This window comes from Haemorhous mexicanus, chromosome 1, assembly GCF_027477595.1.
Source record: "Haemorhous mexicanus isolate bHaeMex1 chromosome 1, bHaeMex1.pri, whole genome shotgun sequence".
Classification (NCBI taxonomy): domain Eukaryota; kingdom Metazoa; phylum Chordata; class Aves; order Passeriformes; family Fringillidae; genus Haemorhous; species Haemorhous mexicanus.
In genome coordinates, this window is record NC_082341.1 from 154212937 (window position 1) to 154228436 (window position 15500).

Consider the following 15500-nt stretch of genomic DNA (forward strand, 5'->3'; position numbering starts at 1 on the left):
AGTACAGTAAAATTAGTTTTACACAACCCCTTAGTGGGCATAAAATTAGTCAATAAGTAAAAAAAAAGATGGGTGGGGAGGTTTTATAGAGCAATTAACATGCGCCTCAGGCACAGTATTTGCAGTCTTCTACATTCCACCACATGAGATGTGAATACAAACTTTACAGGATCTTACAGACTAACTAAAGCTAACAAGGCTGAAAAAGGGATTTAATTGTTTATTATTCCAGGTTTTCTGGATCCACTGTATATTCAATTCCTGCCCTCAGGTTAGCTGTGTTACAGCCCTCTCTTGGGACAGGTCAGCTCTCAAGCCATCAATTCTCCCAAAGAGAAATTCAGATCCCGCAATTCACTCTCAGCATCAAATGCAGCCATGCCTGGGAGCACGGAGGCAGCTGGACTGAACAGGAATTTAACTTTGGGAATAAAAGGCCAGGTTATAGTAACTCAATTTCTTCCTGGTAAGACAAGGTAAGGTAGGACACAGCTGAAGTGGAAGATGAAGCTTTGCAGAAAGGCAGTTAAAAATACATAACCTTACTGTAACCTCTGGCAGAAATGAGGAATAAACTCAACTACTGGAGCTGAGCTGAAATAGACTCAGTGCTGCTTTGTGTTGAAGAGCTTCCTCCATCTGCAAGAGGCTTTCCAGCCACTCAGCTCTTTTTCATTTAAATTACAGGCAGCCTCTAACAGCCCATGCAACCCTTTGCTCCCTTCTTCCCCAAGAAATCTTTCAGGTTGTTAGATTTCCTTTGATCTCAGGCTTAGCCTTAGGAAGGCTATCCACTTCCACAGGAATCGAGTCAGCAATTGATACCTTAATTCCTTTGAAGAGACACACCTAGAAGCCAATTCATCTGTAACATTTCATGCTTGGTTTCTAAATACATCTCCATAATCTCCCTTTACCTACAAGCATTCTTCTCAGGCAGGTATCAACACTACATTTCAATGGAGAGAGTCACTACAGCAAACTAAAAGAATTCACTCTGAAATATTGAATCTCTTCTGCATAATGAGTTCTCAGCTACCACGGAGATTTCTCAAAATCAGCAGTTTGAATTATTGCTTAACACACTTTTTCCATACTGGCAATATCACATGAACTACATTTCAGGACCCTTTGTGCATAGTCTGCTAAGCTTTAGGCTGGATGAATTTTGAATGTTAGACAATTTCTTTTTTAATGAGATATTATATCTGCTTTAGCTGTAAAATAACAGCCCAAACCCCTGAACAGCTTTCCTATGTATATGAGACTAGAGCAACTACAGTATTTTGCTGATTTGAAAGACTCTAATGAGAGAAATAATTTCCAAACTGAGCTGTGTAGCTCAGCCTTTCTTTTTAATGAAACCTAATAATTTGCAGTGACCTATACAATTTCCAGAAATTCTATTTTTCAGTGTTGTTGCCTAAAAACAACACTGATGATCAGGGTTAAGCTAAAAATTACCAACTTCAATATTTAATGGTAGACTAGCCAATGTTTACTACAAGAACCCATTAACTCTCACAGTAAAACAAAGTGATGCCATCACAGAGAGGCACTCAGATATGAAATGCATAAAAAACCACAGCTATTCCTGCAGCAAACCAGACAAGCATCCCTAAATTTAAGTGACATTATAAAGGTAAGCAGCACATGTAAACTCATTTTCCTTATGTTTCCTTATGAAACTATGTCAATGTGCATAGATAATTTTAAAGAGCACCAGTGTAATATATTTAATTGATACAGGGGAATGAGGAACAGCTCTGGTGCTGACAGTCACTTCTGGATCTATTAACTATTCATAAAAAACTCAATAGCATTGAAAGAGCCTTTGAAGCAACAGTAAAGGCTTGACAAAGCTTTTATCATATTAAATATAAAATGTGAATTTCATGTTTACAGCTACCACTATTCATTAGTCAGACAGTGAGTTTTTCATGCTGAAAGCAGCAGCCGCCCCAAGCCACAAAATACAGGTGTTTTTTTTTTCTTCCATAGTCCAAATGAAAAAGGTACAGGGATCCCACCTTTCAGAAGAACTAAAATGAATTTACATCTTGTATTAAAACCAAAATTTTGTTTGAATTAAAGTAGAAATAATCTGAAATTACCGGAAATTATTTATTATTGGTTTTAAGTCTTATTAACAGAAGTACTGTATTGTGATTTCACAGAACAAGTTTCTTCAAAAAGCAGTTTCTCCAAGTTTATACCACACCAGTCCTTGGTTTCTCCTCCTTTTACTTTTATTCATGCAAAATCCCATACAAAATAAATTTATCATTTATCCAAATCTTCCATGAACTTATGAACTGGGATGATTTTACAGACTTAATCCTTAGAAGCCAAGTTTAATGATGGAAGAAAATTCACTGTCATTTTTAAACAATAGCAGGGATTTTAATTCTCTCTCGCAGATAAGCAGCATTAAGTACCAGATGTTTCAGAAGACAAAGGCCTCATCCTGCTCCTATGGAATTTGTAGTTTCTGGGTAGGGGTAGCAAACAGCAGTGTTAATAGTCAAGAATAACATGAATCACTCAGTTTCTCAAAATCCTTGGACTCATGAACAAGTAAAACTTAAGTTCTGAAGGTGCAGAAAGCTTATTTTCTATTTAACACTGGCTGGGAGAAACTGCTTATTGAATAGGTCCCAAAAAGGTTAATGGAGATTTTTAGAGGTTATAACTTCAAGTGTCAACCAATATAATTTCATCCGGACTCTACCTAGAAATGTTATATTTGGCATTTTTTTACATTGTTTGAATTCTCAACAAGTTCACTGATTCATTTTGAATTCTTAAGCTGCAGATACTAAGAAACCAAAGAGAAAGCTGTAATTAAAAAAAACATGTAATATATATTTGGCTTGTACTTGTTGCTAGGCTACTAAAGTCCAGATATGACTACAAGGCTGTTATAGATTTGTAGCTGCATTTCTGACAGAGCAATGTAACATCAATTATAGCAATAAAGACAATGATTAAAGTCAGAAATTAGAGTTTCTTTCAGTGGGGTGAAGTAACTTGGGTGCCTCAGCACCTTTCCAATTCACAGTATGCATTGAGTCAAGCAGTTTTCACTGATTCTTTCAAGTTTTCTTGTAAAAATTTCAGAACGTCAGGAAACTTAAACACAATGAGTTCAACCACCACTGAACTGGAAAGGGACCATCCGAGTGACCATCTCCCTCAGCTGATAAAATCTTGTGGGTTACAGAAGAAGTAGGACAGGTTGGTCATCTGCCAAATCATAACTACACCTCTGATCCAGGGTACTCAAACTGCAAAGAAAGTCAAATGCTTGCAAGCAGAAAGAGTGTAACACCATACTAATGTGGCTAAGGTTTTCACAGTGATATCTGATAAGAATCTCAGATTATTTCAGTGATCAAAGTTTTCCCAGGTACAGAAAAGCACAAGCACACACTGTAAAGTTTAATTGTTAACATTCAACACTCTCTGTAAAGCGTCATCTTTTTTTGGATACCCAAAAGGCTTCTTGTTCTTCAGTGTATTATAAGCAAAATTGGTTGAGTCACCCCACTTCCCCAGGTGCCAATTCTCAAATATAGTTTCTCAAGCCAATTTAATCTCACAGAAACTGATCTTTGCTTTTACCAAAACAAGAAGCAAAGGGAATATTACATTAGTTCGACAGCTATATTGCAACCCCCTCCAGTGAGGAATAAATATAGTTCATGCTGAGGCAGACAGATGTTGAGGTTGATAAAGGTAAACAGAACCATGTACGAGGTAATTAACAAAGAGGCCAGATAAGTCACCCGTGAATAACTTAACCCTTCAGTGAATCCAACATTGTTTTTAGCCCTGCTGAGGGCACAGGAGCCAAGCAGAAAGATTTCAATTAGCTCCCAAAGCACTAGCATTTGTAACTGCTGCCTCAATTTCTTATCTCTGTGGCCTGGAACATCATTGCTGCATGCCCACAGACTTTGACATCTCTTTGTCGATTTGCAGCTTTTCTAGAAATGGAAGCCCTCTTCTTCCCTTCCCCCAAATCCCAATGTTATTTTGATCACTGGAGTTAGGAAAGAAAGGAAGAGATGTTTCTCAGTTATCTGGAGGAAACAGCTAGAAAAGCTCACAAATGTAATGTAAACTGGAAGATGGGTCAGTAACTAGGAGGATGGTTTATTTACGCTATCTGACCTTCCCCTATGGTAAGGTAAAGTCAGCTTAGCCAGCCGTACATTTTAATCATCCAAATGCCGGCACAAACAAAGCAAACAAAAATGTACAGGTCACTTATAAAACCAGGGATCTTCTCCATGCAAAGCAGGATGCAAGTTTTTGAGTTTACAATAGACAGTTATTGAATCAATGCTGCTAGTACAAGGGACTGAAGTCTCTAAATCTCAACTTATCCAAAAGGCAAAACCTCAGAACAAGTTTCAAACATTCCTAGATGAAGCTTCATGTGTTTTATTTAGCAAGTCAGGTTGATCAGAAAAGTTCTTTTTTTGGAGCTTTTTAGAATCTGTTTTGACTATGCAAACAATAGATCCATGAAGACCATCTGATGAGCTCTGAAAATTAAAAATTTCGGGAAAACATAGAGGCTTAACTCTTCAGCATCTCCCATGGGACTAACTCCACTGATTATTCACTCCATTCACTCAAAATAAACCAACTAGCAATTGAATATGAAAACACATTTTTAACTGCAGCAAGACTGCATGAAAGGACTTGTACATCACATGCTCACAAGTTGAATCTAAAATGCCTTTTTCTCATGTCAAACAAACCAACCCCCCCATGTGTTTCATTCAAGATGCTAACCTGGAAATTTTTAAACAATGTTGTAAATAGTATTCATTGAACATTATTATTTAGTTGGTTGAGTGTTTCTGTTTGGCCACTGCTGAGCAAGCTGTAAGGCACACCTGCACAGGTAAGCCAAAGCAAACATATAATATACAATTATACAGTGCACACACATGGTTGGTTTACTCCCCACTCAGTCTGGCATTTCCATTCCGTGTTGTGTTATATTTTCTGATATACGATTGACAAGTTTCTGTGATAAAGGCAATATCAGAGACTCTTAATAATGTAAACAGTTTATTTGAAACCTAATGACAGTACTCACCATGAAATTTAACACTGACTACCCCTAGTCTAAACCCCACCACTCACCCAATATCATTCAAGGCTATTGGTATCATAGTTTATTCATGTGTATTCACATGCTGTAAACTGCAGATTAATCACACAAAACAAGACTCTCTAGTTGATAGAAATAAATGCAGTAGTTCACTGGACAAAACAATTTATCTAACTGTTTAGATATTGTAAAGTACTGTAACCTGAAGCATTTTTCCATAAATTAAAAAAATGCTTCACTGCACTCCTTTATAGCCTAACATTGCTTCTAGTTTCTAAGACACTTACCTTGTGGTAGAGAGTTTTAGAATTAAAACAGGTTACATTTTTTACAGAGGGAAGCAATATCACACAGAAGATGAATGCATGTAGAAATCCTTCCCACTTAAACATGATCACACAGTTGAATCTGTGCTACAGGCACTAAGGAAAAAAACCAAAATCCTTTTTACCTTGTGTATCTTTAGCTCGCAGATGCATCTTCCCTCTTTGCCTGGTTTCAATCAATGCAAAAATATACAGAAAGCTTTGACTCACAGAAATGAGAATTACTTACCAATTTGTAACAAAACAGGTGTTACCAAAGCTGTCTCCATGGCATAACAAAATTCCCTGCCAAACATTACTGCACCATGCATCACCCACAGGCGTATCGGTATCCGGTCTATGGATCCTTCACTAATGGTCTCCTCCCTACTTTCATTCTCCTTGTTTTCTGGTTTCTGAAGCTGTGCCACAGGTAGATCTTGAACTTGCATAGATTCCGAGTCAGCATTCTGAGGAGCCATTTTCATTACCATAAAAAATATATATATTTGTTATATCTATATAAATAATACTACCATAACTCCACGAACAAGTTAGGGTGTCTTCTCTTTCAGCTTCTGTTCCTCAGGCAAGCAACGCTTATATTCCTCTTGTACAAACAGGTATCTTGCAACTTCTTGTAGAGATACGAGACATTAAGAATGAAAAGCTATTTGGTAAGAATTTCAACATATGGCTTGCTGGTTTACTGTGAGTTAGAGTTAAAAATCCATAATTGCCATTCAGTTAATACCAGTTTCATAATTATTATTGAAGAAGTGCTGAAGTTGTTATTCGTGCTACACAGAGGTGGAAAGGCGACACAAAGAGGTGCTCCACTGTTAATCCCCATCGAGTGGCTGATTAATCTGCAACAAAAAGCAAGCATTTAAAAATTTCAATAGGCTTTTTCAGGATATTGTGTCTCCCCCCCTTAACCATATAACCTATTTCCTGCTTCATGCTTTCCATTGTCCTTGCCTAGAGTAGGGTCCTTTATTCGACGTTCCCTCCTACCTCTGCACTTTCCATTGAAAAGCAGTTGTGCCTTGTATTTAAATGATGCTTTACTGTACTCCAGTTCCTCTGGTTTGTGGTTCCTACACAAAGCCACAGAAGAATGTCAGGGTACTTGTCCAAAATCCTCAGAACACCGAGCACAAGACTAAAATTCTGGGAAATTTAAAGCAGGTTGCATTTCAGAAACAGCATAGGATATTCCAGTTCTATGCCAGGAAGATGATTCATCAATTACCATGGTCACACACACATCTCCATTTAGATTTTTGGAAGTTGCAAGTTACTTTGCAGTAACTATCACACCATTTTATACTGAAGATATTTCTCAAGGAAGCATGAGCAAAATAAGCCATGATGAATATAACTAAGGATTGATTTTAAATATTTGAACTTTAATGAAGATATACACAGAACATGAATTCATCTTCTTTCTGTGCACAAGACCAGACCATCTTACTCCCACATCCTGTGAGGCTGCTGAAATTTGTGAAAGCAGAATGGTACAGTATCTTCCACATTAAAATTATTAAAATATATTCTAAACAGGTAAGACAAGCTTCTTCTGTACCTTCCCCTCCTTTGTGCCATAGACAAAATCTAAGCAGATGTACAAATACTGAATCATGCCAATCAAAATGTGTTTAAGCACTTAGGAGAAGAAAACAAAGCATCTTATAAAAGTGAGATTACATAAAGTTTGTATTAGAAGGATGCATGTTTACATCTCTGCACACAGGGTGACTGAGCTGTGACCCCAGGACAAAACCCCTCAGGAATATGGTTCCATGAAATGCTGGCTCTGGCAGCAAAGCTGACCTCAGTAGAAGTTCCCCATGCTGCAATTCCCTGTCTTCAGTTGTGGCAACAAAAACTCTTTGTGGGCCTGAGCACACACCGGATCATTAAGTGGTGAACCTAAAACTGAGCCTTAGGAAACAGATGCCATGGTTGGTGTTTAATCACAAGAGCAGCTCTGTTTCAGTGGGACCTGAGACATTGTTCTACTTGAAGTGCATCATGAGAACACCATCTTGAGCACCCCCTCCTGCTGACGCCCTCCTTAGAGTTGTTTATTGCACATATTTTATTCTTCCATTCAAAAGCAGGTTTTTGGTACTTATCTTTTCTGCTTCCAGACTCCGCAAGATTACTGGAACTCTCACATTTCATCACCTCAACAACAAACTAATACTAAAATTTTATATTGAGCTGGAAAAACCTTTAAATAACAAGAGAAAGTTAAAACAACTTACTGAACTAGAGTATAAAGCAAGTTTTAAGTTCAAGGTTTTATCTATAAGCATTAAATAGCTCAGAACAAAAAGGACTTGGAAAGCATTTCTCTACCCACTCAGAATTAACAGAAATTAAGATGTAAGTAGTTTATCATAAATGTAAAGTACTCTCTGTATTAAAAAAAACACATCCACCTTACATAACACGAGTTCTGAGAGAGTAAAGCCTACAAAATACATGTTCTGGAGTAGGAGCAATTATTTTAATTACAGACTAGTCATAAAATGTTTAACTGCTGGCAGACTCAGGCATCACAACATTCAGTAGAATTTGAAAGTACACATGTGAGCCCTTATTATCCAAAACTCAGCAGAACATCTATGTTGCATTACAGACTAAGGGTCATGGATTACTCTCCTGCACAATCTGGTTTAAAGTCTCTACTGTTTTCTCATGACTGATTTCCCCTCCTGTAAAGGATTTAATTCCCTTTTCCTAAACACCTCCTTCCATATGCAGTTCCAGGGTGAGGCACAAAGGAAGGCAGTTCATCACTCCAGAATATTCTGTGATGCACTGGGGCAGCCTGCACCTGGCAAGGAGGATGACACCAAGCCAGGAGCATTTGTTCTGGGAAAGGATAAAGAGGCAGGACAAAAGCAGATATCTGAGATTTAGCCCATTTGAGCAAGGCTCTTAAGGGATGACTAAAAAAGTTATTTCTGAAGTGGAAGATGATGAGGAGTGATCAGATAATTTAAGAGCCAGGAATAATGGGTGGTAGATGGAGGAAGACTTTGAAGCTGTAATTGACACAGATAAGAACAGCATATTTTAAACATGCCAGAAAAAGCAGTTACAGTGTTCAAGTGCAATAGGAGGAGACACAATGGACAGGTTTTATCAAAAAGAACAGAGAATTACTGTTCCATTATGTCAATTTTGTGGTAAGCATAACGCTAGACTTCCTGCAGCACTTTCATCTGACTCCAAGTGCACGTCTAATACAGGAGCCAGAGAATAACAAGAGCCTCTCAGAAAGGTCTTCAGTTCTTTCCTAAGCCCTGTTCAGTTGTGTTCATGTTCATTTTAGACTGATATATATCCTGCTTCTTTTTTTCCAAGTTCATTTTGAATTTGGCAAGATTGAATACTGGCGCTCTTTCTTGTCAAAGAGGGAGAGAAATTCATTTACCTGATCTAAATAAACAGAACAGAGGCTTTTATGCAGCAAAGAACTCCAAAGTAAAGGGCACCTGAAGAGAAGCTGGATTAAAATACCAGTGCAGAATTCTCTGATGTCTGCATCCAGCACTAATTGTTTTTCATGGCTGGTTTTCAAGGATATTTTCATAACTAACAACAAATAAAGCAGTAGAATGAAGAATTTCATCCATGGGAAAAGATTCCTGTTGGGCATTGTACACAGGTTGGGTGGGAAGAGAACATTAGATACAGAAATATTTCTGATCTTGCCAAGTGTTTATGAGAGGAGGGGACTAATGACACTGGCTCTTTGTCAGCTTAATTGCACATATTTTACTCTGACTTTTGGCCATGTTTTAGCAATGACAAAAACATATAAAGCAATAGTTAATATTCCAACAAAACAGGTGAGTAATATAGTCCAAAACCTAATCTGTAAGCAAAAGTTTATAAAGCTTCTCAAATTGCTTGCAGTCTTATCTTTGTTGTACTTTTACTACCTACCTTCCACTGAGGCATAATATGACTGTGTCAAACACAAAGCATGTTACAGGCTTGACAAATCAGTAATCTTCAAATAGGTACTCTTAACAGACAGAGCCTGTGAACCATCAAAGAACCAAAGGAAAATCACTGCCTTTCCTCAGGGTTTGCCAAGGAAGAGGAAGTGTTATATAGGTCATATCTGTAGCCCACAAAATTCCATGGTTTTCTTTTTCCTAGGGAGCACTATGATCTTAGGATGCACAAAGAGCTCATGCTACATAATTATCCAACATGATGCCTCGGGCAAATGACTTCTATCACACATCTCAGAGTGTTTTTAAGTTCAGGACTTGGGGGTTTGACAAGCAGGGTTCCTGCATTTGTGATGCCACCATCTGGAGGCCAGCAGACTGGTAGCACACCCATCAATGCCAAAATAAAACGAGGTTAACAGTGATCCTGCCCAAATTGCTTAAGACTGTACTATTTTTGATGCATATTTCCAGATCTCTCTGGCTAACAAGGAATTGGAATGCACTGTTTGACAAGTAACTAGAATTTCTGAACCAGTGCCAAAGCATATGACTGTAAGCTGTGGAGTACACAGCACGTTTCAGGTAATCACAAACGTATTTTTCTGAGCTGTAATAAAGCTGGCAAATAGGAAACAGTTAAATGGGCTCAACTGCATACTACGAGAAGATTTCAAATCTTTAGGATGGTTTTCTTCCTATAAAGCCACTGGGCATTACCTCAGGCATTTACTGGTGTAGGAAACAATCTCAGAAGAGGTGGTATGCACTAATTATAAAAACCCAAGACAATGACAAAAATAAGCACAGCCTATGAAAAACTGGAATGAACAAACTGAAAATGACGGAAACACTTCTGTCCAAGCACTACTGAATATCTAAGGAAAAAAGGAGAGAATTGAACAGAGATAAACTACCCCTTATCTCATCCTCTTCTTTGAAGTTTATTGCATTAACTTCCAGTCATTCATGTAGCTATCTCCTGTCTTCAAGATCTGCCTTTTCCATTATCATGACTCTCTTTTACATGCAAGGATACAGACTGACCAAAGCTGTCTCAAATCATGAAGAGCTGCATTCAGTTTTGCTCACAGGAATTATTTTCTAATGATGTTGGAATTACTCTAACTCGAAGATTCTACAGTTTAAATTAATTTTATCTTCTTGATGAGGAGAGGAAGGATGAAGAGACACCTTGAGCCATAATTGCATACAATGATTTTTCATTGTTAATCACTACCTTCACAAGGGAAAATAGCTAAGAATCAATTAATCAGTTATTACAGAATTTAAATAGGTTTTAATAATTCTAGTCGCAGTTGTCATGGTCACATTAGGACCTGTCAGTGATCCATTCTGCTCAACACATCCAAAAGCCCAAACAACAAAAAACCCCAAGTAGGTGTACTTCTTCATGAAATTTTCAAATATTTACTTGGGAAAAAAGTGTTAGACTGCAGAAGCAGCTAGTCTAATAGGAGAGGATTTTCATTCCTCCCCAGAGCCTTACAACTTACCCTCCTCCAACGCTTCAATGAGTGCATCCCACAGACATCCATGCTAGCAACCACACTATGTCACCTGTGAATCATGTCAGATTGACAAGCCTGTAAGTGCCCAGTCATTCCATTTATTTGTCAAATACTTTTCTGCCAAATTGGTTTATGTTCAGGTTTTCAAGTAATCTGGCCATATCTTGAAGAGTATTCTAGATTGATTTAAGTTTAGCTTTAACATTAGCATTAGAAAGAAAGGTGTTCTGAGTTTATCTGTCTTTTCTTCAGGCTGAGTAAGTGTTTGGCTGAGCACTTCTACCACCATGTTGCATATAAACATCACTTATTATTCCTTCCACAATTCAATGGGTTCTGCTTGGGCATCTGACTGGTTTGTGAAAGGACACATAGTTTTGGCTTGTGCCTTTTCAAGAGTAAAATGGCTTTTGTCCAAGCATAATTGCTGGTGTTTTGAGTTCAAATGTTCTGTGCTCTACCACACCAACAGACAAAGAGAATGCTTCTGTAAAAGAACAGTTCTTAAAGGTAAGACTGACCTTCAATCCCTCCTGCAAACATGGCTGCACCACCTTACAAAGCCTTGTCCATTCTCTAAAAACTACTCTGTAAGACCAGGCAACTGATTTTGTAAAGAAACATCACATAAAATACATTGCCAGCTTATTCCACTGCTTACACTCTAGGTTTCTCATTCACTTTAAGCTGGTATGAACAAGTACTTCCTCTAAGAGTACCATTCTGTTCTTTTCTTTGCCCCTTGTTCCTTACTCCCACTGCTTCCTGTGCAGCCACATGAGCAGCCCAGCAGTGAACCAGACACTGTAACTGATCCAGGCTGAAAATGAAGCTGACAAAAACATGTCCAAGCAGCTAAAGAAATCCTTTCTAAAATCCTGGTGGCTGCAGGGATCCATACCACAGTAACAGGGAGGCACAGGAGCGGCTGGAAATGTCCCTTTGGGCAGCAATACCCAAAGCCAGGGTGAAATTGCAGCTCACAGAGGAAAGGAACTGTTGGTGGGTCCCCGAGGCTACAAGGTCAAAAAGCAAACTCATCTGCCCAGCTCCAGACACCTGCTGTGCAGAAGGCAGAAGGATCCTCAGGCACGCTGGGAGAGCTCTCTCGTGTTGTACTTGCCAGATGCAAGGCAGAACACCACTTGCTTGGCCCACAGGCAGTTATTTTCTCCCTGGCAGTTTTGTGGCTCTGTTGCTAATAATTAGCTGCTGTTTATAGTAACAGAACTGGTGACAAGGGATGTTTTTTTGGCCCATGTCAATACTGAAATGTTCAGTCACTGCACTAGGAAGAAAAGCATCTAGAACACATACCTAGAAGTTTTGGCCCAGCTGGATAAATGTGCTCAGCTGCCCTATTCGAAGTTCAGAGGAAGGGCTGTATCCTTCTGTGATCTGATGAAGTTCTTCCATTATAAAAGTGTAGACAAACTCTAAGATTTTCTATATAGGTGAGTCATAAGGACTTTGGTTCAAAAGGGCAGCAATTAAAGGCAGGCAGTTGTTTCAATTCTCTTTAAGACTTCTGACAACTAAATGCAAACATTGAAAGCTTTGTAGCTACTGCTTTCTAAAAACAGAACTGTATTAACCCTGTCAGAGGGAGAAGACTACACTTGTTCAGGAATAATTTTTTAAAAAATCAATTATATCATATATTATTTAACAACATTTCCATATACGAGATAAGTTACCTCCAAATCCTGAAAGTCAGTCTCTCACTTTAAAACAGTCTTACATTACACTGGACTGGCCTGTTGTGAATCACTAAAACCTCGCCAAAGGAAAAAGGTTAAGGCTAACGGGGTGCAATAAAGAACCACATTTGACATGACCTAACATCTAATTCACCATTTAGGTAATCAAAGGCATTGAAACACAACAACATAAACCAGCTCCTTCCACAAGGACATGGTGGCAAAACAACCCTATGACTAATACTGACTTGCAGGTCAGCAAGTTCATCTTGAAACCTGAGATTTGAAAAAAAGAAAAAAAAAAAAAAGAAGAAAGAGAAAGGAGCCACTGGAAACAGCACAGTGCTTTTGCATCATGACCTACTTTTGAAGCTACCACACAATTTAGGCCACAGAAGCAAGGTCTGGACAGGGGTAAGTCATTCTGCAGCACGTTGTGAATTAAAACAAATACGAAGCAGTCCACCTCACCCAGAGAAACAGCATTTTTACCACTTCTTCCAACACAAACTTTTGCCTGCCTTCAGGACTCCTCAGACACTCAGTTGATGTCTTTTACAACCTTGCTGTTTAAGCCAAAACACAATGTTTCTAATACAAATTCATCTAAGAGAAGCAGATGATGCTGGCAGCTTTTCTACTCTTAACGCTGAACATCTGACATCCTCTACTCCCCCAAGAAATAAATATCCAAACCACAATCCAAAACATAAAAGAAAGGGTGTGAACATTTTGATTTTGGAAGGGTTAATGAAGACTTGTTGCACCCTTCCCTTGGTATTTATATAAAATTCCAGAAATTATTAAAGCCTGACAGGCTTACAAACTCCAGCCCTACCTAAGTTAAATCTTCCACAGGGTTTCCTGCTTCCTTCTTTCCATAAAGCATGGCCTTGGCTAGAACCCCCTTGGCTTTCTTGGGACCCTCTTTCCACCCCCTCACAGCTTACTCAGAAAATAACCCAGAGTAAGATTTTGGCTCCTGCTGGAAGATGTGGTGATGCAATCACAGATGGCAATCTGGGCATGACAAACTCCCCTGGTGGGAATTTTCCAGCCTGGACACATGAGGAGGAATAGAAAGCCCAAGAGGTAAGGTGGAGAGGTGAAGGTGCTTGTGACATCAGGGAGAACAGCTTTGTAAGACAGCACTATTTCATCATTATTTGTATTTGGGGGCCAACATAATTTCTCCATTCATTACTGGGAAAAATACATGGGTCTTTATGCAATTACTGAAACAATTCTGGGAAGCCATCTTTTTAAGAGGGATCCAGAATTTAATGTGAGACAGACTTTATTCAGTGGATTGGATATTATACTGCTCCCTAAAGGCATAGCCTGTTACTAATATTAGATCAGATTACATTGTTAAATCATGGCTGCTGCTGTTTTTAGTAGGAAATACTTCATTTTGTTAAACTGGAGAGGTGGCATTATCTGATTAACTTGTATTTTGATTTACTGATATGCAAAAAAGTCATACATACTCACATTCATGTTTATTAATACAGATACATTAAACAAGTAAACAGCTAAGGGAGTATGGGCATAAATAGCAGTAGAGAAGCCTTCAGAGTTAATGGAAAACGTAACAGCTGAGACCAGGGATGCTGGGAAGAAAACAGGCACTAAGAAGCAGTTTCACAGCACAGCAAACACATAGGCATGTTTGATTTGTGAGGGCTGCATCTCCAGTTAGCAGGTTCTACATCCAAAATTAGGTAAAGGGCAAGACAGCAAGCACTAACAGCTTTCAAAACCAAAAGCTAACAACCAAGTCACCACAAAAGCAGAGAACTCAAAACCTCATGGGGACAGAGATCACTCAGGCCAGTGTGCAAACACGGTGTTATGGGCTGACACTGCAGCAAGCCACTAAGAAAACCCAGACTGAAGTTTGGCCAGATAGGCACAAACTTCAGTCTGGCCTTACCTAAAGCTATGGTCCAGCTTGGCATGTCCTATTAAAAGATCCTCAAGTTTTTAAACCATGTTGACCCCAAATGTTATCTCCCATCAGAATTAAACAGATTTGTTCCCTCTGTCTCTATGAAGTAAAACAGCAAAGGAAAACAAAATTAAGGCTATCATCAGCAAACATCTTAATACATAACCAAGTGGATTAACTGCACCAATCCCACCTTCCTGCAGAAGGAAGGGCAATGTCTAACCCAGCAGGGCTGGTGGTGCAAGAATAATCCTACTGGGACATTGTTCCCAGTAGCATTGTTTTTGCAAGTTCTTTCACCAAGGCTGTCCTCCCAAATGCAGTGGGGAAAATGGAATACACCAGAGCAACCTTCGCTGATTCTCCAGAAGAAGAAATACTATCTATAATAGGTTGAGACTAGAGTTTTGCATGAATATTCATCCATAAAAACAGTCAAGCCAGGACTGATTACTTAAACTGTATCTGCAAAGTTAGACATCCCTTGCAGATGCTACTGTGAAAAGCACATTATTTTCACATACTGGCATTTAAACTAATCATATTCACTGCCTGAAAATTCACAGGCTGGTTTCTTCACAGGCTGCAAATACTTAAGAAACCCAAATACTGACAGAATATGTATTAGACAATTACAGAAGCTGTTCAATAGATCAAGACAAAAAAAAGAGCACAGCATAGATCCTCATAAGCCGACTTCCTCTAGCATATCATTAATGTCTGTAAAGTCTAATTCATTGGAATTATCTTCAATTACCAGTCCCTAAACGCATTACCATCATTCAATCTCAGAAAACTCTGTTAAAGGGAGCTTTTGAAAACATCCCTAGAATTTTGTTCACCCTCCAACAAAGAGGGCGAAGTCAGGTTTTGACCAGATTTTAGTAACTGAGGAAATAAT

The 15500-nt window shown here is 38.7% G+C and overlaps 1 protein-coding gene across 1 annotated transcript in view; it reads right to left on the reverse strand.

The window, feature by feature from the left end:
• The window catches only part of SLC45A4 (solute carrier family 45 member 4), a 62806-nt gene that overhangs the window by 30434 nt on the left and 16872 nt on the right, over positions 1 to 15500 (reverse strand). The window contains exon 2 of the mRNA XM_059867754.1: positions 5687 to 6305. Coding sequence (XP_059723737.1) covers positions 5687 to 5930 — 244 coding nt within the window. The 5' untranslated portion in view covers positions 5931 to 6305. The remainder of the gene's footprint in view (positions 1 to 5686; positions 6306 to 15500) is intronic.